The sequence below is a fragment of the Caretta caretta genome, chromosome 6 (assembly GCF_965140235.1).
Source record: "Caretta caretta isolate rCarCar2 chromosome 6, rCarCar1.hap1, whole genome shotgun sequence".
Classification (NCBI taxonomy): domain Eukaryota; kingdom Metazoa; phylum Chordata; order Testudines; family Cheloniidae; genus Caretta; species Caretta caretta.
Window position 1 is genome coordinate 61,135,912 of NC_134211.1, and position 27,828 is coordinate 61,163,739.

General features: G+C 40.4%; 1 protein-coding gene across 26 annotated transcripts in view; it reads left to right on the forward strand.

Moving 5' to 3' along the window:
* Positions 1-27,828, forward strand: part of GPHN (gephyrin) — a 587,889-nt gene that overhangs the window by 393,738 nt on the left and 166,323 nt on the right. For 15 of the 26 annotated variants that reach the window (XM_048851955.2, XM_048851957.2, XM_048851959.2 and 12 more), the window contains one exon: positions 6,367-6,501. In XM_048851955.2, the coding sequence (XP_048707912.1) occupies positions 6,367-6,501 (135 nt within the window). Of the gene's footprint in view, positions 1-6,366; positions 6,502-17,374; positions 17,486-17,857; positions 17,918-27,828 lie in introns of all 26 variants that reach the window. The other 11 variants (XM_048851950.2, XM_048851956.2, XM_048851958.2 and 8 more) reach the window with 1 other exon arrangement.

Here is a 27,828-nt window from a genome sequence, read left to right on the forward strand (position 1 = left end):
ACACACTTATACCCTATATATCAATATTTAAATGAATACCAAACAATTTATACTAGAGCTGTCAAGAAATTTAAAAAATTAATTGGGATTAAAAAAATTAAGCGTGATTAATCGCACTGTTAACAATAATAGAATACCATTTATTTAAATATTTTTGGATGTTTTCTAAATTTTCAAATATATTTATTTCAATTACAACACAGAATACAAAGTGTACAGTGCGCACTTTATATTTATTTTTAATTACAAATATTTGCACTGTAAAAAACAGAAAGTAGTAGTATATTTCAATTCACCTAATACAAGTACTGTAGTGCAATCTCTTTATCATGAAAGTTGAACTTACAAATGTAGAATTATGTACAAAAAAAACTGCATTCAAAAATAAAATAACATAAAACTTTAGAACCTACAAGTCCACTCAGTCCTACTTCAGCCAATCACTCAGACAAACAAGTTTGGTTACAATTTGCAAGAGATAATGCTGCCCATGTCTTGTTTACAATGTCACCTGAAAGTGAGAACAGGCGCTTGCATGGCACTGTTGAGATTCTTAAACCTTGGGTCGAGTGCTGTATCTATCCTTAGAAATCTCACATTGGTACCTTCTTTGTGTTTTGTCAAATCTGCTGTGAAAGTGTTCTTAAAACGAACATGTGGTGGGTCATCATCTGAGACTGCTATAACATGAAATATATGGCAGAATGTGGGTAAAACAGAACAGGAGACATACAATTCTCCCCCAAGTTCAGTCACAAATTTAATTAATGCATTATTTTAACGAGCATCATCAGCATGGAAGCACGTCCTCTGGAATGGTGGCGGAAGCATGAAGGGACAAATAAATGTTTAGCATATCTGGCATGTAAATACCTTGCAACACCAGCTACAAAAGTGCCATGCGAACGCCTGTTCTCACTTTCAGGTGACACTGTAAAGAAGAAGCAGACAGCAGTATCTCCCGTAAATGTAAACAAACTTGTTTGCCTTAACAATAGGCTGAACAAGAAGTAGCACTGAATGGACTTTTAGGCTTTAGTTTTACATGGTTTTGTTTTTGAGTGCAGTTATGTAACAAAAAACCATCTATATTTGTAAGTTACACTTTCACAATAAAGAGATTGCACTACAGTACTTGCATGGGGAGAATTGAAAAATACTATTTCTTTTATCATTTTTAAAGTGCAAATATTTGTAATAAAAAATAATATAAAGTGAGTACTGTACACTTTGTATTCTGTGTTGTAATGGAAATCAATATATTTTAAAATGTAGAAAAATGTCCAAAAATATTTTATAAATTTCAGTTGATAGTCTATTGTTTAACAGTGTGATTAATCACGATTAATTTTTTTAATCACAGTTAATTTTTTTTAGTTAATCGCATGAGTTAACTGCAATTAATCGACAGCCCTACTTTCTAGTGTTTTAATCAAAATGTCATGTGGTACCAAGTCAAATGTCTTACAGAAGTCTAAGTATATTACATCAACACTTCTACCTGTATCAGCCAAATTTGGAATCACAGCAAAACAAGATATCGTTAGTTTGACAAGATCTGTTTTCTATAAACCCATGTTGATTGACATTAATTATGTTACCCTCCTTTAATTCCTTATTAATCAAATCCTGTACCAGCTGTTCCATTATCTTGTCTGGGATCAATGTCAGGCTGATAGGACTATAATGACTTGGGTCATCTCATTTACCATTTTTGAAAATTGGCACATTAGCTTTTTTCCAGTATTTTGGGACTTCCCCAGTGTTCCAAGACTTATTGAAAATCAGCGCTCTCAGAAGCCAGCTCTTTTAAAACTCTTGGATGCAAATTATCCAGACTTGCTGATTTTAAAAATGTATGGCTTTAGTAGCTGCTAATTTACATCTTCCCATTATATTCCATATGTAAAATTGGAATACCTTTATTTTTCAAACTCTCATATTTCACAAATATCTTGCTTAATTAATCTCAAACTTTCCCCCAAATTCTCCTTTGGCAAGAGTTCACACATCAGAAATTTCACATGGAGAGATTTTGTTTTGATAAGATTAGTGATAGAAGGGTCACAAGTGGGATTATAAAGAAAAGATAGTTGTAATTTTAGGGCCTGACCCTGAAAGCCCTCATGGGGAGTGACTTTTGTAAACTACACTTGTGAGTAAGGATTACTCATTTGAATAAAGTTTGCATGATTGGGCCCTTCATTATGGAATTGGTATAACTTCTGCTGTAATTTCTGTGACTAATGTTTTCATGTTACCAATGGTTCCAACTGAAAATTCTTAAATATCTACTTGAGAAACGTTGAAGTTTTGGAAATTGGGATGTGTGTGTTAATATTTCATTTGATTCTGAGTCATCAATGTAATACTTTTTTGTTTTCCATTCATTTCCATAGGTTTCCTAAACCTCCCTTGCTGCAGTTTAAGCCCATTGCTTCTTGTCCTATCTTCAAAGGTTAACAACAACAATTTTTCTCACTCCTCCTTGTAACAACCTTTTATGTACTTGAAAACGGTTATCACATCACCTCTGTCTTCTCTTTTCCAGACTAAACAAACCCAGTTTTTCCAATCTACCATCATAGGTCATGTTTTCTAGACCTTTAATCTTTTTTGTTGCTCTTCTCTGGGCTTTCTACAATTTTCCACATCTTTCCTGAAATGTGGCACCCAGCAGTGGACACAATACTCCAGTTGAGGCCCAATCAGTGTGGAGTAGAGCGGAAGAATTACTTCTCGTGTCTTGCTTATAACACTCCTGCTAATACATCCCAGAGTTATGTTTGCTTTTTTTGCAACAGTATTACACTGTTGATTCATACTTAGCTTGTAGTCCACTGTGACCCCCAGATCAGTACTCCTTCCCTAGGCGGTCATTTCCCATTTTGTATGTGTGCAACTGATTGTTTCTTCCTAAGTGGAGTACTTTGCATTTGTTCTTATTGAATTTCATCCTATTTACTTCAACCATTTCTCCAGTTTGTCCAGATCATTTTGAATTTTAATCCTATCCTCCAAAGCACTTGCAACCCCTCCCAGTGTGGTATTGTCCACACACTTTTTACGTGTACTCTCTATGCCATTATCCAACTCATTAACAAAGATATTGAACGGAACTGGACCCAGAACTGATCCTTGTGGGACCCCACTCATCATGCCTTTCCAGGATGATTGTGAACCACTGATAACTCTCTGGGAACGGTTTTCCAACCAGTTTTGCACTCACCTTATAGTAGCTCCATCTAGGTTGCATTTCCCTAGTTTGTCTATGAGAAGGTCATACGAGACAGTATCAAAAGCTTTTAGTAAAGTCAAGATATACCACGTCTACCACTTCCCCCCTATCCACAAGGCTTGTTACCCTGTCAAAGAAAGCACTCGGGTTGATTTGAGATGATTTGTTTGGCAAATCCATGCTGACTGTTACTTATCACCTTAATGTCCATATGGTTGCTGTATGTACTATGTGCACATTTATGACAATCTGATTTTTAATTAAGAATAAAATGTATTTCCAAAAAGCGTGTGTTATAGACACAAGGTCTTAAGAAAAAGTTTTTAGGATAATGAAAGGTAGTTCCTGGGCCCACTAGCCCTTATCCTAACTCAGGGTTTGAAAAACCCACTACTTCATTTTTGGCAGTGGAAAAGCTTCCCCTGACCAGTGGGTCCTCAGACATCAATTTTCAGAGAATCTGTTTTATTTGGTATTTTAGTTAGGTTTCTTGCCGTATGGGCTGTGACAATGATCTTCTGAATGTGAGCAGACGCATTAATGTCTCTCTCAATCTACAGACAGAGGGTTCCAATGCATCTTTAGCTGCCTATAGCTTTCCCAAGTGCCAGCAGAATGTCTATGTCACCAATTCATAATCCTGTGTTTAGTAGTGAAACGGGCCAGAATTATTTCCATGTCACCCTGCTGACTGGGAAAGTTGCGAGCAACAGAAGACAGCACTCAAGCTAATCATTAGAGCATACAAAGAAGGAACCTGGCCAGCTGGGGGACTATCAGTTCAAACACACAAACTCATATACCTAACACCCAGGATACTGGGAAAGGAGGAGAGTAGTAGAGATCCATAAACAACTGATCCTTGCAGCCGCAAAGTGGCTGGTGGAAGGGTAGAGTAGGAGAAAACTATTCCTGTGCAGAAGGTAGCAAAGGTGAGGAGGAACACATTCATGAAGAACTCCCTACCCTTGTGATAGTCAAGAAGATTGTCAAGAACATGGTGAGCCTGAGGAAAAGAGAGATCCTTCTACTTTCCAGCAGTGGAGGGTGGGAGTGGGAAGGGAAGCTTCATAGTTATCAGACACCCAGGGCTAAATTCATTCCTGCTGTGGGGTATGTGCCAGCACAGGGACTAAGCAGGGAGGCAGCTTATGCCTCCCCTATTAAGGTCCATTGTTCAGGCTAGGACAGGCATCAAGACTACCCAAATTTCGCCCCCATTTCAGTGGCCCTTATATTCCATTTCAGGTGCAAAAATCACCAGGACAGTAAGAATACCCTGGCCAGGCAACTTGTCCTCAGTCTACCTGCTTCTTCCCCTGGCCTATCCCTGCTCTGCTTCCACTTCTCCTCCAAATTCAGATGCCCTTTATGACAAGAAATGCTGTGAAGGGTGTATTAGTTGGTTACCCTGCAGCCCCTAGTAGCCAGAAACTCATTAAAAAGATGCCTGAGTAGGATCCAGATTGCAGCACCCTGCCAAGCCCACCTCTTTCACAGCACCTGATTTCTGGCTTTGCCCCTTGTTCTCACTTGTGCCCACTACCGAAACATGTTTCATGTTGGCCTTTGGCTAGTCATTGGAAATTGAAAACAGGATACTGTATTGATCTATTAGACTGTGAAACTCTCATTGAGGAGAGAAATGCAAAAAAATATTATTCTAAAGCTCTAATGTATTGGAGCTGGTATTTCATGATCAACTCTAAACCATACAGTCAGTTGTGATTGGGGAGTAAATACCACTAAATAAGGACAACTTGGCCAAATAGCCAGGCTGTCTCAGAAAAAGGAGGAGATTAAAATAATGGAGTGTGACTTTGAAGACAGCTGTATGGAAAACATTACACAGTATAGGGAAAATAAATATATTGTAGAACCAGCCCTCACAGCCCTTAGAACTCACTTCTCTGGCTTCTGGAACTCAAAAGTCATGTTTTAGGTCTTACAAGATTATAAAAACATGAAAAAGTGAATGAATAATTTGAACTGGCAGTCCAATTATAATAGACAATTTTGTCTCTCTGGTTGGTTGTATATAAGTATTACAGTGATAGGAAGATAAAAGCTTTCTGAAACTTAATATTTTAGAAGCAAGAAAATCCGTTTCTTAAATCCACCGTGTTTCCTCTTTTCCTTGGGATTGGACAGAAAACTGAGCAAAAGAGCTAGAAAGAAAACTAAGGGCTAGATTTACTTTCATAACCCAGCATACACAATTAAATAGTTAGGTTTGCTCGTAAACTGGTATAAATGAGCATAGTTCCATTTATTTCAAAGGAGGTACACTGATTTACACCAGCTAAGGATCTGGCCCTTAAATTGCAGTTAAAAAATGGCAGGCCAGACATTTGAAAACAAATGACATATGGAAAACAAAAGACCAAGGCACAGCAGTGGGTTGGTAAAGATAACGGTGGTTGTGCTGCTGCCCTTGCTCTGTCTTCTCTCTGGATAAATATAAGACTTCAGGTTCCAGAGCTATAAACTCAGCACCCTTCATCAGCACCAAATTCACTTATTTTTTTTTTAGAATAATAACTTCACTACATGGAATAAAAAGGAAAATGTATTCAGTTCTTGACCTCTGTTCTTAGATTGTCAGAGGGATCAATTAATGCTATGTGTGGTATTGGTCTTGTGATTTGGACACCAGTCCACTAGGAACTGGATTGGGAGTCTAACTCCTTTTAGACAGGCCATGAAAGAACTATTGTGTGGTGGTAATCTTTTGGTCATTATTGGCTTGTGTTGATTTGAACCTTAGTCTTAGAGGCAAAAAGTTCCATATGTTGTTGCCAATCCCCTGACCCTTTTAGTCCCCTCCCACTTTGAATTGGTTGATCGGTTGTTTATATTGTGGTGTATCTGAATGCAGTCGTGAATTTTTCAAGACAAATTGTGGTATGTTCTGTGCATCTGCGGTTAGAATCTGACCTTATATTTGCTGATGGATTGTTTTGGAATTACCAAAGGTGGCATTCTTGCTACCAGAACAGAATTCTGAAGAAGGCTGGGCAGAGAGAGATGGGGTATTGTAAGCAGTTTTGGATTCAGATGTAAGATTCTGAATCATTTTTAAGTACAATATATTTTGGACTGTTAACTGCATCTCTCGTCCTGTTCAGATTCCAGACTCCATCATTTCTCGTGGTGTTCAGGTGCTCCCACGAGACACAGCCTCCCTTAGCACTACCCCTTCAGAATCTCCTCGTGCCCAGGCCACCTCTCGTCTCTCCACTGCGTCCTGCCCAACACCAAAAGTAAGTACAATGCCTTGCTATCTCCTAGTGTTCGGATGTATAATCTGATTGATAGTTCCCTTCCGCTGGTGAAGGTAGGATCGCATGCAAGATTACGCTGTTGAAAATGATGAATGAAGAATAGTGTTGTACATTCCTACATGTATTGTTACACAAATTACAGAGTGGGGCCAGCAATAGATTATGCAAGGTCTTGTATAATTTTGCGGCTCCTGTATTGAACCATTGCTGTAGCTCCTATTTGCCAACATTGAAACATATTACACATATGAAAGCACTTGTCTGTTATCTATTGCAATATTGATCATGAGTCTGAGAATGTTAAACCTTTGAAATTCTCTATTCATTCCCTGAGTAGTACAGATAACCCTGCCACTGAATAACAGGATTAAACTAATAGAGTACTTTCACCCAAAGGATGTGTGCATATTTATAGCCTGGGCTGGGGCAGCTCTTTGCCCCAATATAATACTGATGAATTTAAAACACTTTCAAGCCAACTTGTTTTGCTTTATCTTGGATACTTGCTGCCTGATATTTGAAAACAACTCTAAATTGACTAGAAAGAAAGTTTTAATGCCAACCTTTTGGGATTATTATTCAATTCTTGCAGATTATTCCATGCTGATTTAATTGATTCAGGTGAACTCCATTTATATGGATTTTATATCAGACCTTCAAGACTGTAAATTGGAAGCTAAGGAAATGAACTAGTTGCAAGACCAGTAATGATCATGATTACTTTCAGCTGGAGAGTTCTCCATTTGCGTTCAGCTAGTGTTGTTCAGATCACAAAATTCTCTTTTTCATGTACGTGATACCAACATGTTAATAGACTTGTAGCAAATGACAAACAGTAACATTCCTTCTCGTCTAATTGATCATGACCTTAGAGATTATTCTGCTTGCTAAAATGATAGCAAGAAAAATGAATTGTCTGACATCTGCAATCTCATTTCTTTTCTGTCAGCAATTTAGATTAACCTGTAGTCACCCAGGGAGCGGTCTCCATTTAATATTTTTGACAATTTTATGAACTGCACGCCTTGACTATAATAGAATTTTGGTGGCAGCATGTGGTGGAATTCACTAAGCAGTTCATTGCTCTTAAAAAAAGATTCAGTGAAACCTTCATCTTTGCTTGATTTTGTTTCTTGCATTTGCTTTCCAAAATAAATTGTCACTTACAGAATGGTCTCATTAAAATACAGCCTGGAAGGATATTAAATAGGAATACCCAGGACAGGAGGAGGAATGCACAAGCCAGGAGAGGGAAACTGTGGGCCCTATACTTAGAGTTCGTGCCTTTTCAAAAGACTGTGAAGCAGGAATGTATACACACACACACACACAGGAGGCCAATCAGAGGTCTAAACAATATTCATTATACTATAGAGAGACTCCCAGTGAAACTGAAGTAGTTAAAGCAATATATGGCAAAGGGAAGGAGCACAGTGTGCCAACTCTGAAACAGAATCCACACTATTGGACAGTCTTCATGAGATATGGGGTTATACAAGGAAGCTAGAGGGAAATGCAAAGCACATGGTGAGACTGAGGATTTTCCATATGAAGTTGGTTGGAATAAGTCCCCACCAAACAAGGACCATCTCTGTAAACTTAATTTAGCCCATGTTTAATTGTCATTTCTTATCAGAAACTCAAGTGTATTTTCAAGACAGGCTAAATCACTGAGCACCTCCTAAAACATAGGAATTGCTGTGCCAGATCAGACCACTGGTTCAATTATTCCAGTATTGTACTTCCAGCAGTAGCCAGTACAAGCTGCTTCAGAGGAAGATTCAAGAAAACCCAGCAATAGACAGTTTGGGAATAATTTGCCCACAGGGAAATCTTCTTCTTAATCCCCAATATTTAAAGGTTGGATTAAAAGATGGATCTTTTATTTCCCATACAAAGCTCTTGGGTTTTTTTTTTATTATTCCTTACTGTAAAAATTCAGGTTATTCTTGTTATCCATATAAATGTCCAGTCATCTTTTGAATCCTGCTAAATTTTCAAGAAACGGATAGCTACCAAATATAATCGAGTATATGGTTCTTTCCTCTTCCTTAGGGAATACTCATGTTTCTTGGTGTGTCTACTATTTTCATTATTTTTTCCTTTTGGAGCCTGGATTTCTAATCATGCAACATGCATGCAAATTTCGCTGGAGCTGATGTGAGAGCTCTTGACTCACCCAGGTAATGGGGTTAACTATAAATTCTAATCTGTAACATGCAATTGATTTGTTAGAATCTGTTTATTTTAATCTGCAAGTGTTTAACATATGTATCATTTCATATTCCTATTTCTGAAGTTCACTTTAGATTATGGAGAATTATAAACACACATACAGGGATTGTAGTGTAAAAAAGAGAAGACTTAGCAGAAAGCAACTCACAATCCACATAATTATACAATAACATGTTGACGGGAGTTGTGATTTAACACAGAAAACTGTTTCCCCAAGGGTATGGGGCAATAGATTTCTTTATGAACTACAAACTCCAGTCTATCTTATTATACCCATTAAAAGTGTATTTTTATCCTATGTACCACAGCCTCAGTAAATCTTTACTGAATCTGCTGTTTAGCAAAAGATCATGTGACCCTCTCAATCAAGAACCAAGCTTCAGAAATTATAGTAGCAACTATGCTGGATTAATATTTGTGCAGACTTAGAAGTGATGGGTTATGAAAGGTATGTTAGGATTATGGGGTAGGGATCTTGATAGCCTTGGTTGGTTAGGTGGGTAAGGAAAAATTTATAACCTCTCAAGCTTATTTTGAAAAATTCTATAAATTGTATATGCATGTATAGCATGTGGTCAGACATATTTTAAAAATCAAAATACATATTTTAAAAATTAAGTTTCTCAGTTTTTGCAGTTTCTCCCACATTTTCTGAAAATTTGCCTCTAATGCAGCACTAACTATAGACCCACATCAAGGCCAGCCCACAACATTTTGGCACCTGAGGCAGGGGGCTCAAATGACACCCCCATGCCTCCTCGCTTGGCAGAATTGAGACCTTTCAAAGTTTTGGCCCTTCTTCCTATTCTACTCCTCTCATGGTACTGCTCTGCTACCTACCCCAATAAAGGAGAACTAACAACTTAAAATGCCTTGTTCAAAAATTTTAAGTAACACTTAACTTTCAAACGCATGAACAGCAAATGTAACTTTTCTTGTCTGCATAGTAAACACTGGCAGTTTTATCTGTTTGAATAATCGAAGTGGTGCTTTCCGTGCCTTCTTGGTTGCAAAGATTTGAACTGCTTCCTGAAGGTCCACAGTGTGGGCCAGCTCATGCTCTACTGAGATGGTTGCAAGGCCGACCAGCCTCTCCTATGTCATTGTGGAGCTAAGGTGTGTTTTTATTAACTTCAACTTGGAGAAACTGCGTTCTCCACTGGCAACTGTTACAGGAAGTGTTAGAAGTACGTGCAGAGCAACAAAAGCATTTGGAAAGAGGGCCGTCATCTTATTTGTGCACATATATTCCAGAACAGCCTTTGGAGTTGATCCTGCTGAAATGTATCTTGAAAGGGCTTTCAGTTCCTCACCTAAATCACTTGCATCAATATCGTGCATGTCATCATGTGTCAGCACTGTCTCTAGTGCCCTGCATTGCTGGTGTAGGTCTTCTTCAGTGAGGAGTTTTGGAATATTATCCAACATTCCAAATATACTGCTGTGTTCCTTGAGCTGCATGAAACATTCAACTGACTGTATTGCACAATCTAGCACCTGGCTAAAGAATTCAACTTTGAATTGTTGTTTGGGGTCTCTTATGGGATTATCCCGTGCTTTGTAATCAAAATGTCTGACTCTTGTATTCTTGAATGGATGGGAAAATAGCTTCAGTGTGAAGTTCCTCTGCCAACTTCTGTGGACTCTTCAGAACGTTTTGAAATCCCTCATCTGACCGGTGTGACATGGTCGGGCCAGATGGCTACAGGAGAGTGATAGAAGGCAGATATATTAGCCCCAGGTTAAGTAGGTCCCTTTTCCCTGGGTAAGGTAACAGAACAATCAGGAACTTTCTGGAAACAATTAAGGCAGACAGGCTGATGAGAACACCTGCAGCCAATCAAGAAGCTGGTAGAATCAATTAAGACAAGCAGGCTAATGAGGGCACCTGGGTTTAAAAAGGAGCTCACTTCAGTTTGTGGTGTGTGTGCAAGGAGCTGGGAGCAAGAGGGGCAAGAAGCTGAGAGTGAGAAGGCATACTACTGGAAAACTGAGAAGTACACGCATTATCAGACATCAGGAGGAAGGTCCTGTGGTGAGAATAAAGAAAAAGTGTTGGGAGGAGGCCATGGGGAAGTAGCCCAGGGAGTTGTAGCTGTCACGCAGCTGTTACAGGAGCTACTGTAGACAGCTGCAATCCACAGGGCCGTGGGCTGGAACCCAGAGTAGAGGGCGGGCCTGGGTTCCCTCCATCCCCCAACTCCCTACTTGATACCGGAGGAGTTGACCTGGACTGTGGGTTCCACCAGAGGGGAAGGTCTCTGACCTGTTCCCCGATCCACTAGGTGGATCAGCAGAGACTGCGGGGATTGTTCTTCCTTTTCCCATGCTGGCCAGTGATGAGGCTAACAGAGTGAACGGCAGATTTGAGCCACAAAAGTGGCCAAACTGAGGGCTGCTGTGAACCTCTGAGACGAGCAAATCCTCCAATAAGCTCAGGACCCACCAAGGCAGAGGAGGAACTTTGTCACACCGGTAAGACTGTAGGTATGACTTTGCTTTGTCCAGCTGTTCCATTGCTCCAGCTATGTCAAGGTCAACACCTTGGCATCTCTTGCTTACAACGTTTCAAACAGTATGTCATGCCACAACACTAAGCCACACAGAAATTTGAAGTTGTGTACGTTTCTGGTGATTCCATTTCCCTCTGCCACTGTTCTCCACCGAACAGTTCCTGTCATAGCATTATCCTCCATAATGGCAACTATGGCATCATCTATCTTCCCAATTTGGTGTTTCGAGTGGAGGCGATAAAGCCTATGACTTTCCCATCGTGTGGCACTCAGTGGTTTCAGTGTCAGAGAGGATGTTCCCAGATGTTGCTTCAAAATTTGCCATCGATGAGTTGATGCAGAGAAAAATACATAGATGCTTTGAATTACATTAAAAAATTCAGCAGCCTAACTAGAGGCTGATGCTGCATCACTGACCACTAAGTTCAATGAATGAGAACTGCATGGGACAAAAAACAAAAAAAAAACTCCAGGGTTTAACTCTCGGATCTGTGTCTGCACTCCTCTCTTTCCTCTCATGTTGCCACCATTATCATAGCCCTGACCTCTCATGTCAGCTATCGCAATTCTCATATCTTCCAGCTTTTCAAGAAGCACATTTGTCATACCAGGTCCTGTAGTATCATCAATGTCAATAAATTCTAGAAAATGCTCTCTGACAGTCACCATTGCAGGGACATTTTCACTAGGTTCTGTTGTTGTTACAAAATGCACCATTCAAGTCATTTGTTCCGTATGGCTGATGTCAGGTGTGCAGTCCAGATTAACAGAGGAATATCTTGCTGACTTCAGATCTGCCACAATCTTCTGTTTGACTTTTGTTGCCAGTAACTGTATGATCTCATTTTGAATTGTTTTTCCAAGGTAGTGGTGTGTGTACATTTCTTGGGTGGTGACTCTTCTTAGATGCTCCTAGAGTACAGCATCAAACTCAGCCATCAGCTCCACAATTTTAAGGAAGTTTCCATTGTTTGTCACATACAGCTGATTTGAAGTGCCACGCAGTGCTAGGTTTTGGGTAGCAAGCACTCACAATGGCAATGAGCCTTTTCAGAGCGTTTTGCCAGTAAAGAGACTCTGATGCAATCTTCTCTTGATGCTGATAGTCTATGGTGCCCTTTAACCTTGGTCTCACCTCAAGCTCTTCCCACCTATGGAATGCTCTCTGGTGATTTGCTGCCTTCTCATGGCATGCCAGATTTCTAGACAGATTTTTCCAGTCCTTTGTTCCTGTAGAACCCAGTGTAGCTGGAACATTAGACTGGAAGAGTTTGCAACAAAAACAGTACGCAGCATTCTGGGTTTTTGAGTACATAAGCCATGGCCTCTCCACTTTGTCACCATTGGGGATTTCATGCCAGTAATGTGTTGGATGGACACTTCTATTTTCATTGTCTTTGGGGAACATGAAGTTTTTCACTTGCTGTGGCCCATGCAGTACAAGGAAGTCCCTCAGGCTACAGCTCAAGTGGGTCCACAATCCTGGATCATCTAGACTTAAGGAACTAAACTCAGCAGCAGCTGTTTCTTGTGCCTCCACCACACTCTTCTCTGATCTACACTTTTCTTCAGGAATGTGCATGGTTACATCCATTTGAGATGGAGATATTGATGCTGCAGTAGCTGCCAGGTCACCTGCACTCTGACTAACTGGAATATCAGGCATCTCCTCACCCCTCACATCCTCACTGGGGCTGGAAGGCTCACCGTGAACATTTGTGTCTATGTATCTCAGGAGAGCTCCTTCCTGCTTAGACAGAAAGCAAAGGAAGCTTTTCTTTCTTTTTCTGAATGCTGCCCCAGAGGGGTGTTTTCTTCTTTCACTCATGACTGCTGTACTGTGCCAGCTATAGTGGCTCTCAACACTCAGTTGAAGGGGACAGACAAACAGGCTGATAGCAGGGCCTGAGTGAGGGAAGATATCAGCGTCTTAAGGTCCTAACTGGCTCCTACTACTTCAGTTTACTGCCTGTTCTCCTCAAGTGGGTTCAGGGAAGCAACAGGAAACAGGAAGCTCCCTGAGAAGCTGGTGTTAATGAGTCCAGGCTCCTGGGGGTGCTAGAGAGGTACATAAGAGGCTCCTCCTCCTTTCTCTCCCTGCAGCTCCTTCTGCTTTCTGTTATTCCTTCTCACCTTTTCTCCTGCCTGCCTGTTATGTCTGTTGTGCCCTCCTTCCTCCAGCACAGCACTCCACCATCTCTGTGCATCTAGATCAGAGAGAATACATACGCACCACCAGCAGACAATTTTCTACACTCTGGGTCCTAGTGTCACTTCCCTCCCCCCCCCCCACAGTCTGGCACCTGAGGCAGCTCCTCAGTTCACCTCATGGTAAGGCCAGCCCTGCTCCACATATGTATTTAGAATCAGTCATCAAAAGCTCCATTGCTTCCCTAAGTTATCCCTAAGTTTTGTCCCTGTGTTAGTCTAGTTCTTGGTTGTTAATGAAGCTGGATTTTCACTGAGACTGCAGGAGTAGGGTGATCAGCCTGTAATCAGTCAAGTCCCCCAAAAAGCTCCTTTGGTTGCTCTGATAAGGTTTTAGTGTGTCTCTGTAGAATCCCTTATGTAAAATGCAAACTGTTTTGAACAAAGCCCTCTTTGGGCTCAATGAAAATGTCAACATATTTATAGTAGTTGGTTGCAGATGTGGAGACATTTCTAAGAGTTTCACCAGAAAACATTGGCAAACTGAGGTATCAATCCTCTTTTTTTCAGTCAGCCAACCAGAAACTTCATTGTGGTGCAGAAGAATTTTTGAACTGTTTCAGTGTGTGCTTTAAGCCTGTGTTAAGTATTACTTCTTAGTTCATGAGGTTTAAATTGTGTTCTGAATATCCATATCTTAAAAGTTAACGATAATACCTAAACAGTTCTTTTAAGTGTTCCATATCACTTTCACTGGCTGAGCAAATCACAAGATCTCCTTATAATAATCTCTATATTCTTGGATGGCATTTTGACCAATTTAGATGCAATATCCTTTTCATATAAAGAAGCAATACCATTAAGTAGGAATGCATTTTTCCCTATGAGACTGCTTGTAGCCTTTATTAAGTAATTTCTTTTGTTTGACATTTAATTCAAGATGATTGGTTAATGTTGGGTTTTTCCTCTGTTTCTTCATCTGCAGCATCTCATAGATTCTAATTTGCCATCTACTATCTCAAAGAGCATATCAAGGGCAAATGCTTAAATCATTTCCTTAAACTGCTAATTTTATAGCACAGAGTTTTATGCTGTTACCAGTAAAGAAAATTGCAACTTTTCTTTTCAAGTTCAAATCTTTCCCTTTCATTTTTTCTAATGGCACCATCAGTATTTCATTTTTTGCCATTTTTATATGTCAGAGACACAAAGTAGATGTTGAAGAACTGCAAGACGACTAGGGACAGGGTTTTAAATTATCATCATGAATGCATTCCAGCAACAACAATGGTATCAAACATCTTACTTACGGGATCGTCAAATTTATAAATTTTTTGCTCTTGCACTTCAATAAACAAAGTTTCATTCAATGGCACATATAGTCATTAAGAATCCAAAGAACCCAGTTTTCTGCACTTTTTGAGATGAGCACATTTTTGCTATCTTGCTTCCCTCTTGACAATTTTTACATTTTATTTTTTTAAAATTATCTGTTTTCTTTATTTCGCTCCCTTCTTTTCTTGTTGCTTACCCTGTCCTTCATCTTTAGGACCTTGAATCAGATATATTTGTATGCTGATGTTAGGTAATGTGTTCACTCCAGTTTGGAGTAGTCAGCAGCAACTTTCACTTTTACTAAGTATAACAAGAAAGAACAAATCAGTGAATTCACCACTTTGAAAGGTAAGATGAGGAAGCCAGCTTTGGATGGAGCCCCATTGTCATGCCCTATTAATCTTCCAGAAGTGTTTAGATTCCAGATAATCCAGTCTGTACACAGTTCACAGCTTCACCCATTCCCTCTCTTTAGCATCTAAGGACAATTGATTCTGCCAACTAACTACATCATCCTCTCCCATTACTGATGGCTACCCATTCCCCTTCCTCTCAAGGTTTCTAGACGGTTCTGTAACTTTATTGATTTTTAGTAGGCTTAATAAGAACTTTGTTTTCCTTATCACTTTTCTTTTCTATCACTTTTCAGGATAATTAAAGTTTATATTCCCTGAGTAAAGGCAGAGAGACCATATTTCCAGTGTAAAAAAGTTTCAAATATGTATGTGCAGCAGACTGCGGCAGGACCCCGTTGGCTCCTGTCTCTGCTAGGTCCACGAAGTCACTCGGAGACTCTGGGGTTAGTAACCACAGGTGCAGATTATTCACAGGCTTGTTCCCACCACCGTTTCACCATGTACAGTTGGCCTTTCACCATCTGCAGGCGGGAGGGAGGGAAGAGCTACCTCCCTGCATCCACTCCCTGCCTTTTCCCTTTCTTTCTGCTCTTCCCCAGCTTCCTTCTCCTGAGGCTTTTATACAACCCAAGGCTAATTAGGTGGCAGCTATCTCTGCCTCCCCAATTATGGCCAGATTATCTATCCCCCTAAATGGGAGCTGGCATGACAGAGGGCTGAAACAGCAACCTTTTCCCAGCACCCTGTCACAGTATGTAATGTTTGTGTAAATACTTCAGAAAAATCCCAGAAAAAATGGAAAACTCTTACCCACCTTCACTAAAAAACAAAACACCAGCATGGTTTATTTCTGGAATAAAAATTCTGTTTTGGGTTTTTCAACCATGACGACTCATTGCTTCGTCTGCAATATGGTCATGTGAACACCAAATAAAGTGAAATTATAGAATCATAGAATATCAGGGTTGGAAGGGACCTCAGGAGGTCATCTAGTCCAACCCCCTGCTCAAACCAGGACCAATCCCCAACTAAATCATCCCAGCCAGGGCTTTGTCAAGCCTGACCTTGAAAACCTCTAAGGAAGGAGATTCTACCACCTCCCTAGGTAACGCATTCCAGTGTTTCACCACCCTCCTAGTGAAAAAGTTTTTTCCTAACATCCAACCTAAACCTCCCCCACTGCAACTTGAGACCATTACTCCTTGTTCTATCATCTGATACCACTGAGAACAGTCTAGATCCGTCCTCTTTGGAACCCCCCTTCAGGTAGTTGAAAGCAGCTATCAGATCCTCCCTCATTCTTCTCTTCTGCAGACTAAACAATCCCAGTTCCCTCAGCCTCTCCTCATAAGTCATGTGCTCCAGCCCCCTCCGCTGGACACTTTCCAATTTTTCCACATCGTTCTTGTAGTGTGGGGCTCAAAACTGGACACAGTACTCCAGCTGAGGCCTCACCAATGTCAAATAAATACAGGGGAATGATCACGTCCCTCAATCAGATGGCAATGCCCCTACTTTTTGGCCTTCTTGGCAACAAGGGCACACTGTTGATTCATATCCAGCTTCTCATCCAATGTAATCCCTAGGTCCTTTTCTGCAGAACTGCTGCCTAGCCATTCGGTCCCTAGTCTGTAGCAGTGCATGGGATTCTTCCATCCTAAGCAATGTTCCCTCTAATTTTTGACAGGCCGTGTGTGCAAAAAATTTCTTGTGTGCAAATTGTTTTGCTTCTGTGCAAGTTTTTGTGCGCATGGTGTTTCGCCGTGTGCACAGGGTTTAGGATCTGTGTGCGCGCAGCTTAGAGGGAACAGTGATCCTAAGTGCAGGACTCTGCACTTGTCCTTGTTGAACCTAATCAGATTTCTTTTGGCCCAATCCTCTAATTTGTCTCGGTCCCTCTGTATCCTATCCCTACCCTCCAGCGTATCTACAAACTTGCTGAGGGTGCAATCCACGCCATCCTCCAGATCATTAATGATAGTACTTAAATTACAATCTGGCCCTTAATGTCAGTTATTCCATATAGTGAAGTGAGTTTTAAATTAAAACCAATTGTGATTGTTTTCAGTCCCAACCCAGGGCCCTGTTGCTAGCAGGGTACTCGTCACCAGCTCGGCACAATGCAACAACTAGGCAGCAGGGCAGTACTAGAAGTTTCTTTTTGGAGGTTCTTAACTAAGCTCCTGGGAGAAGTCCTGCTTTGTATCCCTCCAGGTTTCATTCTATTTTATTCTATTTATACTTCCCTCATTACCATGTTTTCAGTACCTACAGGGAATGAGCAACTCTGACAGGTTGGATCAGCTCCAGGCAGTTGACTCCATGGGAGAGGAATCTCATCCTTCAAGTTTTCACAAGCATTTGCCGCAATTTAAGGTATCTTGCAATAGACTAGCTGTCCTCAGTGGTGACTCCTTAATTTCCCTTGTTGAATGTTTTGGCTTTTCTTCTAAAAGTGTTCAAGACCAGCCTTAAAATCTTTGCTTTCCTATCTCTGCAATCATGCAACCATAAGAGAGCGGGATTCTGGTTGGAATTTTTTTTTATTCTTGCAAAGACCTTTTAGTCATCATTTTAGTCTTCACTAGGGTTAGTCCTTTGTTTCACAGGTGTGAACAGGGCCATGCTTTGAGTTTGAGAACACCTTGAAATTGCTGTCTTCTAATGTAGTATTTTTAGTTGCTAACACTTCTGCTAAATGAGTAGATCAATAATGAGAGAACTCAGTTTTTCTCCCCTCTGCTTCAGGTTTCTCCCTCCTCCCCCAAGAAGATAGTTTTTGATCTTCCACCTGACTTCATCCCAATGGTAAATACAGAATTTCATATCAGTTAGCTCATTGTTTTTCCACCCATTGTGTTAATCTGGTTTTCTCCCAGGACATGTTGGATGTTTACATGTGTTCTGAAATGTTATGTACCTCTTTCACAAGAGTTTGAGCCACACAGTTGTGTTCACAAGGGCAAAGCTGCCACAATGGGCCAGAGAATTTATTTCAATAGCAGCTCAGTCAGTCATGCCACTTCTCCAGAAGAGTCTCCACTTTCTGGGCAGTAAGGGCTTAGTCATTCACATTTGAAGTGTGCAAGGCAGCAACTTATTTTTCCTCTCACAAGTTTATATGGCATTACTATACTAACTTGATTTCACTGCATCTTGGGATACTTCCTTAGGTCTTAAATTCCTTGAGGTGGCAAAATAATATAAGCCCTTCTTCCCTGGGTATTTCTTATTACATTCACTGACCATCCTATTGTGTCCAAGATAGGATATGGGAAGAAGGGAAGTATGACTAAGAATTAATTGACAATTTTATTTGTCATAAGCCCCTCTTCACAAATATATTGTCATCTTGCTTTCTGGTAGATTAAGCCATTAACAGTATGGTTCGTAATGTCTCTGTAGTAGGTGGGAGAAGAGGACTACATCAAAAAGAAGTGCTGTTGAATAATTTTCTCATATAAAAACTCAACCTCTCCTGTCAATACTAGCTTTGATGGCTATGTAAAAAAACAACAGGGTTTTCTGACTTCAGAGAGTGAGTAGTGTAAAGTAAAAGCACAAAGAAATATGAACTGAATTCCTTGTGAAAATGATGAGTGCTTTGGAAGATGCTCAGCCTTGCTGAGACTTCCAAAGTGCAACAGCTAAATTATGGCTTTGTTTCTTGAATATGGTCCCTAGTAGGCAATATTCACAACTAACAAGAACATTGTGGCCAGTTTGTACCAACACTGCACTTTTATTTTATGCTGGTGACATTTTCAGAAAATGCCACTAAGAATGTGAGAAGTTGGGTGTTGCCAAGAGAAGGAAGAATGAAAAAGCATCAAAAATCAGTATCATGCTATAGTAAAATTAAGACATTTGTAAACCTGCACACACACAAAATATTTGTTCCTAAGGAGAACTCAAAGCATCATTATATTCTTCCCTTGGTCCTCCTGGATTATTTTTGTTTATTCATGAATGATGGTTTCTAGAAAAAACACCAAAAAAAACACATTTTGCCTCTGCCTGCTGAATTATAGTAAGTCCACATGCCCTCTACAAGAGGCCTGTCCTTCCTGATGTGCTTCATATTCTTAGCCCTCAGTAGCTATAAATCATGGTATGTAACAGCAGCCACCCTGACCCTGATCTAATCTTAGTCATCAGTACAAGCATGTGGTTCATTTGGCTGTGGTTTTGGCTCATCAGTGATACAAGAATCCTCCACATCACCTGCTGCTGGGAAACTGCATGACTTCAGTCAGTGTTGCCTTCATTTTCTTCTCCAATCTACACAATGCACCTGATTCTCATGTACACTGGTCTAGCAATGTGAAATAGTTGTAAAGCAGGTGTAAATGATGTTTGCATCCATTTTAAAGGGTATTTATACTGCCAAAGTGATATTAAGGGATGTAAACGAGAATTAATTTGGCCCAGTGTTCTTGAGATGTCAGGCTGCAAAGGTACCAAACCTGTAATACACCATATTAACCATACCTCACTGAAGTAACATTGACAAGTCCTTCAGTAATAACCCCCTTTTAAGGATTTACGGTAATTTTTGAAGTTCTCATTTTTGAAGAATAAGTCCTTTGCAGGCAAATGGAATTCAGGAATAATGTAGGCTAGATGACTTAGAAGACATTCTTTATTCCAGTCATCTAAAGGCAAGTTTAGAGAGCCTAGATATCCTCCTTCCTGGCTGAGACAATAATCCGATAAGAAAGGCCTTGAGAGACCAGAGCACCTACCTATAGGCACACCTATCTTATTCACAAACAAAAAGAGGATGCCTCCATTTCTTCACTGCATGGGTCAACATAGCCTTGAATTGCTGAGTTCTGGACTACATAGCATCCTTTCTAGATAGAATTGTTTTCCAAACCCTACAGCAGAGTCTTAGTTCAATCTGGAGCTCTTTAAGCATCAAGGGGTTCAGGATACTCTCAACCATCTTATAAATAACCCATCATCTCAGTTACCAGAGGATCATAGTGGACAGGGAATACACACCATCTGCTTCACGGCCTTCCAAAAATAGAGTTCTGTGTTCAGTCCTGGCTTTCAAGATGGAGCTATTTAAATTGATTATTCAGGCAGTGTACTTGAGAGAGTATTCACTGGGTCTCTCTAATATTGATACACATCCCAGTTCTGACATCCATTAATTCACAATACTGAAACAATACCTCATTTGGTGTGCATAGCACCCAGAACATTCTCAAAAGTGATGGCTGTCCTAACAGCAGCAGATTTTTGTTTGAGAGCGCCAGAACTGAAATTCAGATAAAGTAAGCCTTTTCCCAGGTGGGCATGTTCCTAGAGATATATAGCTAATTTTTCATTGGTTCCACTGCAGAAGCGCATGTACCTAGAAGACTAATTCAGTAAAGTAGCAGGCAGCATCTACCTGATGCAGGACAGATGAGGAAAAGCAACAATATCAAACACAGCCACTGCTTTACTTATCACTGGTCTGGATGTAGGATTATGTACAAATTCTAGGCTCTGTGGCAAGTATAGCAGTAGTTTTCTGGGTCTACTTCCACTTGAGGCCATTGCAGTGCTTTCTTCACTGCAGTGAAAACTAGAGTGAAAGGACTTCAAGAAACTGTTTCAGCTATCAACTTGCTCCTGATCAGAATGGCACTGCAACAGGAGTCTATTGAAAGAATGCCTCTTACACCCTATCAATGGTTAACCTGGCTACAAATGCTAGTCTATCAAGATGGGGCTAGCTTATGATCCAAGAGCCTATTGCACATGAATGAGGCTCTTGGATCATAAGCTAGCCCCATCTTGATAGACTGGCATTTGTAGCCAGGTTAACCATTGATAGGGTGTAAGAGGCATTCTTACTTCAATCTTGTGGCATGCCTATTAAAAGTACTTCTCAGACAAGGTGAAATCTACCCTTTTGTAATGAAAAAATTGGTCTACTTTAATATGTATATGAAAATATAGAAAACATTCTCAGGTCTGGTGTGACATCAGAAACAACCAAATCCATGGTAGTCATACTGGCTATCCTGAACTAACTAAAAGAAAGGCTGAACCTGGAAATGCCTGCTTATGAGAATAATTTGTTGGAATGTTTAAACAGTGGCAGTTGCAGAATTCAGAGTTTTTATATAAACCCTCTTCCTCCCAGTGTACATCTAGACAGCTCTAGCTTCTTCATGGTCATTGAGCAACTGAGACACCTGATAACGGAAAATGGAACACTTGGAGACTTCAACCTAGTACCCTCACAGACTATCATTCAAATCAATTCTGACTCCTTTCTAGGAAGTATGACTCCTTTCTATCAAAGTTGTGTTCTTCGTAGCTCAGACAAGCTTGAGAACTCTCTCCACTTCAGTAAGTTAGGGCTCAGAATCATACCATACTTTTCTGCTAAAGGTCAACTCCATGATTCATCTAAACCGGGGCATAGCCATAACATCTTTTTGCTCATCTAAAGAAGACAGACTGCATCACCCAAATATTTCCAGTGCTTTCAGGATTTATCTTGAGAGATACCATTCTCCTCCTTCCTTGACAGGTTTTGAGAAGGAATTTACAAAGTCACTGAATGTTCTCTCTTTTGCTATAAGAGAAATTACATTCTGCTATCAAATTTCTATCCATTAGTTTTTGGTTGGAAGAAGGGAGGAGAACAAATGTTCTGCTGTATCTGTACTGGTTCATTTATTCCTCTGGTGTGGTTCCTCTGTGCTGAGATACAATAAAAGGATCTAATTTTCTCTGTTCCCCACTTCCTTCCTACTGCAAGCTAACGTCTGTCCTTCCTGAAGTAAGTCACTGAATACTCAGAACTTCAAGCTCACCATACAAACATAGTTTGTGTTTTGAAAAACCTCATTGCCAATATGAAATCTGATTTTCTACATATCAAATTCCATTTGTAAAAATAGCTTTACTGACAAGACATGCGGAGCCAAAATTTGTAATTGTAACAGTTTTTAATTTAAAAAAAGGCAGAAACTGTCTTGAGTGCATTATTTACTTAAATGTGAATTATCCTTTTTAGTAAGCAATACATAAAGGGTCTTTTTTGGCTTTCAACTTATATACTACTTTGTGCCAGCTAGCATTAATCAGAAGCCTATGATATCCTCAGGAAATGCTAGTAATCTGAAGTCTCGTCCTTCCACAGTATCTTGTAATTATGCCAAATATAATAAGTGACAGCATTGGGGAAGGGAAACAAACAAACAAAAATTCTGTGAAATAGCAGCAATGTCCAGAATAGGGATGATTTAAACTACAATGTAATGTCTTTCATACTGCTATTTTTATGGGTCTGTGCATATATGTTTTAGGAAGTGATTCCCGTTACACTTTAGGTTTTCATGTCTGATACCTAGAATCCCCTCATCACCTTAACAATGATCTTACATACTCAGCCATGATTCCTCACTGCAGTCCTTTTGTCAGCTGTGTGCACTCCACACCCACCATGGAGGTTTTGGCTACTCTGGGTAATTGGGAACCAGGGACACTGATAAAGACTAATACCTAATCTGGTAAACTGGTACATTCACCCGAAAAAGGTTGAGAGACACTATTGTAGTCCATGACATACCAGAACTCACTTGTATTATTAAATCATAATGAACAGTAAGCACTGTCTTTCATTAACTGGCAAAGCAGAAAACTAAGGTAATGGAAAGGGCTACTAGGTTGTCTGGAATCATAACAGTTTAAGGTTCTCTAGTCTGCCTTACTTATCAATGACCGTTTGATTTCTAAATAAAGTTCTCCACTCAATTTAATATAGCTCTTACATAGAAATTTTCCCACTCTTCTAGTCCCCCTCTGGTTTTTCCCCACTTCAGTGACAAAAACCAACCACTTTTTCATTCACTTAACACGTGCGTAACATTTCTCCAACTCTTTGTATTGCAGGCAAGCAATGACTGTTTGACATTATCTGTGTGAAGTGATATGACTGCATCTAAAGACATTCTTATTTAGAGTTGCCACTTTCTGTTAAAGACTGCTCCCATACTAGGTCCCCACTGTAGTTATGTGCTAGATAGAGCAGGGGTCGGCAACCTTTCAGAAGTGGTGTGCCGAGTCTTCATTTATTCACTCTAATTTAAGGTTTCGCGTGCCAGTAATACATTTTAACGTTTTTAGAGGGTCTCTTTCTATAAGTCTGTAATATATAACTAAACTGTTGTTGTATGTAAAGTAAATAAGGTTTTTAAAATGTTTAAGAAGCTTCAATTAAATTAAAATGCAGATCTTATCTGTTTAGTGTGATCCTTGCCCTTGCTTTTCCTTACTGAGTTTTCCAATGTCTGGCACGTATTTGGATACTTCAAGCTGCATGCAGTCTTCTGAGTGATCAGTTGTTAACCGACTCTGAGAGGGACAGAGGACAGATTTCATGTGTGAAAATACCTGTTCACACAGATATGTGGATCCAAATGCTGAAAGCATTGCAAATGCAATTTTCTTCAAACAGTTACATTTCACTGGCAGGGATGTCCAGCAGGGCAGAATAATCTCCATGATCTCTCTCTCAAGTGCACTCCGCAGATCTCCAAACTTTGATGCCCACAATTCTGAGCTTTTTAACTGAATGAGCTGCATTTTGAAATCTTCACCACCCATCCACTGAAATCCAAGTTGCTTTCATTGAACTTTTCAGGTTTAATTAGAAAAGAAAGCATTGTGCCAAATCGCTTGAAATCTGTCAGAAAATTCTGATTCCAGTTCTTGCATGTACATTCTAAGCTCAGCATCAGATGCAGTGCGCTGTTCCACGTGGCGTGATAGTGATGTAAGCAGCAAATCAGGACTTAAAAATCCCAGTACAGTGGCGCTGGAACAATTTTTAATGTGGGGGTTCTGAGCTTTGCCCCTTCTTGCCCCTGTCTGCACCCCTCACTGCCCCAGTGGGCCTCAGCAGGGGGCAGCTGCAGAGCCCTGAGAGGGTGGCTGGGACCCCAGGCCTGCAGCAGAGTCCCCCAGACAGGTGGCCGGGGCTGGCAGATGGAACCCCGACGGGCTGGTGGCCAGTACCTCAGGCCAGCAATGGAGCCCCCAGGACTGGTGGCCGGGACCTGGCAGCAGGCTGAGTGGGACTGGCAGATGGAACCCCAGCTGGCAGGGGGCCAGCAGCTGGTACCCCAGGCTAGCAGCAGAGCCCCCAGGACCGGTGGCCAGGACGCGGGCAGTGGAAGTGCCACTGAAAATCAGCTCACGTGCTGCCTTTGGCACACATGCCATAGGTTGCCTACCCCTGTGCTAGAGCTACAGAGAATTGACCTGTTCTGAACACCAGCTGTCAGTCTAACCAGCTTTATATGACTGATCCTAGAAGACATTTTCTAAGAAAATAGCTATTTGAGTTCACCGACATTTTGTTCCTTCAAACTTGACCGAAACCAAATGAACCATGAGATAACTCTGATGCTGTTATGTCAGCCATGTATTAATATGGATGTAATTCCAAAAATGTACAGCGATGAGGACATTATCTCATTCACAGGTACCACAGGGTAAATATGGGCATGATTATGTATTTAGCATATTACATTAATGTTAATGTAAATGAGATGGCTAAATCACCTTGTATACACCTTGAAAATGTGCTCTTAACTGTCTGAAGTTAACTTTGTTATAGTGTTGGTTGTTTGGGGTGAGGTGGTATTAAACCAAATGTATGTAATTTATATTTATTTAATTTTTAAACGTCAAAAATGAAGATTATCCCCTCAGATTAGTTGTTCCTGAAACCCCTGGTTTGAATAAGATGAAATCACATTTACTCAATATGGTGCACTTCAGCAGTACACAAGTCAGTCTGTCTGGAAGAAAAAATAAAGGCTTATTTATCTGTTTCTGATCCGATTACAATATTCTATGACAAGAATTTCTCTATTTCAGGCACTAATTGTGACACTAACAGTTCTCAGTCTATTAAAAATTGTGCCACCCAGGAGACCCAAATTTAGAACCCTTTCTTTCCTAATAAAGGGCAACTGAGTTTCCCAGAAGGAAGGCTCAAGATCTGAACCCAGCTCATTTTTTCTAGGTTAATAGCCTTTTTTAATGACATTTTTGTGAAAAACTTGTGTATTTCAATTTTTTTTGTTTTTCACAATTTTTTGACATCTTTAGCCAAAAATTTTATAAAAAATATCAAAACCTGAATTTTGAATGGCAATACATTAAGCTCATGTGGGTACAGGAATTAACTTTGCAGAACAGATAAATTAATAGTTATTTTTTCTCCTTTTATTTCTACTTAGCAAACTCATGTAGGAAATGGGTATTTAAGAACAGCAGCAGGAATAGATGATTTTTGAGATTTTAAACTCTTTGGTGCATGGATTTTCTTTTTGCTATGCATACAATGCCTGCCACAATGGGGCTTCAGTCCCTAATAGACGCTCCCAGGTGCTATTGCAATATATATTATAAATAGTAATGTGTCACAAAATTTTTAAACATTAAGAAACAAGAAATCTTTAAGGATGGGGAGAATCAAAGGTGTAAGTTCCTTGTTTTTTTTAATGTCCAAGTCATTAGTGGCTGTCAAGACAACAATGTTGGGTTGGGTTTTTTAAATTTATATTCCTTCTGTATTTTCTTATACTTTTTCTATTTTTTCCCCTTTTCACTTTATAGCTTCCTCTTTCATTTAGACCTAACTCACTGTGGGAAAAACTTTCCTTAATTATGTCTGAGATTTTTCATTACATTTTGTTTGTGATAAAAGGTACTATTGTCATGTGCAGTGGTAGAATTCTTATTTTGTTCTTATGCTAAAACATCATCTTTTTGATTGAAATGACTGTTAGTTGTAGGTGAGACAACTGTGTAAATGCTCATTTCTGCACGCACAATGGAAATAAATCTAGATCCGCCCATGCTAACTAATACAATCATGTCATTGTAACTGCTCTTTTGAGAGTTAAGCCATTCTGTTTACAAAATTCTGTCATGCATTGTTTAGTGAGCTTGGTTCTCCACAAGTTGATCTCAAATCATGTCTGATTCAGTTATCCAAAATCACAAGACTTAGCTAATTCCCTTAATGTATTTACATATAAGTCAATGGATTCATTAGCCATTTGTATACTCAATTTGAATTTCCACCATTCAGGTATTATATTTATAGATGGAGTAAAATGGTAGGGAGTACCATGCATTACACTAATGTTGTTCGTTTCAGTTCATCATCTGCTTCATGTAGTCCACTGATGGACTCCTTTGATGAGACTATCTGCATCTTATATACTGCATACAAATTGGTTGCATTCAAGTTGAAAGACTCGAGTAATGGTATATTATGGCTTTCCAGCTTTCTCAAATATCCTCACCGAACTACTGTCTCATTACCAAATTGTATTTTCAAAGAAGCAGGGATCTGAGGTTTCAGTATAATATGTTAATTTAACTATTACTATCAACAACATAATGGATGAAACCAAATTCAGTCTCTCACTCAATCTCTAAACTCAGATTTTCAGAGCTACTTAAGGGATTTGGATGCTCAATTCCTTTTAATTATAATTAAGACTATATTTTAATCTTGGTATTTTTAGTAAAAGTCATGGATAGGTCACGGGCAGTAAACAAAAATTCACAGCCTATGACCTGTATAATGTACCCCTGACTAAATCTTGAGGCGGGGAGGGGCAGGGATGCCACAGGTGCTCGGGGGAGCAGCCGGGGGCACTGCAGGTGCTGGAGCGGGGGGGTGGGGCGGGCAGGCAGCAGTGGTGGCATGTAGCCCAGGGCTGGTGCTGGTGCTGGGGGGTGGTTGGTGGGGCTGGCAAGCTCCCTACCTGGCTCCATGCCTCCCCGGAAGCAGCAACATCTCCCTCCCTCAGCTTCTAAGCAGAGGGGCAGCCAGACAGCTCTAAACGCTGCCTCCACTCCAAGCACCGGCTCCTCAGTTCCCATTGGCCAGGAACCGTAGCCAATGGGAGCTGTGGGGACGGTGTCTGCAGGCGGTGACAGTGCCTGGCTGCACCTCTGCCTAGGAATGTTGCTGCTTCCAGGGAGTCCCCTAAAGTAAGCGCTGCCCAGAGCCCTCACTCCCTCCTGCATCCCAACCCCTAGCCCTGAGCTCTCTCCCACACCCAAATTCCCGCTGCTGGTGGTGGAGGATGGCGTGTTGGCCTGAGATTGCCCCAGCAACAGCTGGTGTGGCTAGCCCGGGGTCTGCCTGAGCTACTCAGCCAGCCACACCAGCCACTATAGAAGTCATGGAGATCCCAAAAAGTCACGGAATCCGTGACTTCCATGACCTCCGTGACAAACTTGCAGACTTAATTATAATGGTAAGTAGATATCCAAATACTCTAGGCATATTTGAAAATCTTGACCTGTAAATTGTCCATGTGTCTCTAACCTGTTTTATCCTCCTTCTGCTCTTCCTGCTGCATACATGCAGTGTCCACAAGATGGGACTATGCCATAAAACTGCTCGAATTGTACAGTATCTTCCTGTTCGACAGTAAAGTTTGGGCCAACTCCAATATTCCTTGAAGTCAATGGGACTGCTTCATTTCATTTCAGTAGACCTGATCAGGTTTCATGTCATGTTTTCAAAAATACTCCTCTAGTTCTGCTACTTATTGTTTATATCTTCTTCAGATTTCTGCATAAAACAAATAGGTCCGATTTACTACACTGTGTACAATGAGGGCCTGATTTTCATTTCCACTAAGGCCTGGTGCAAACAAAAATTAGGCCCT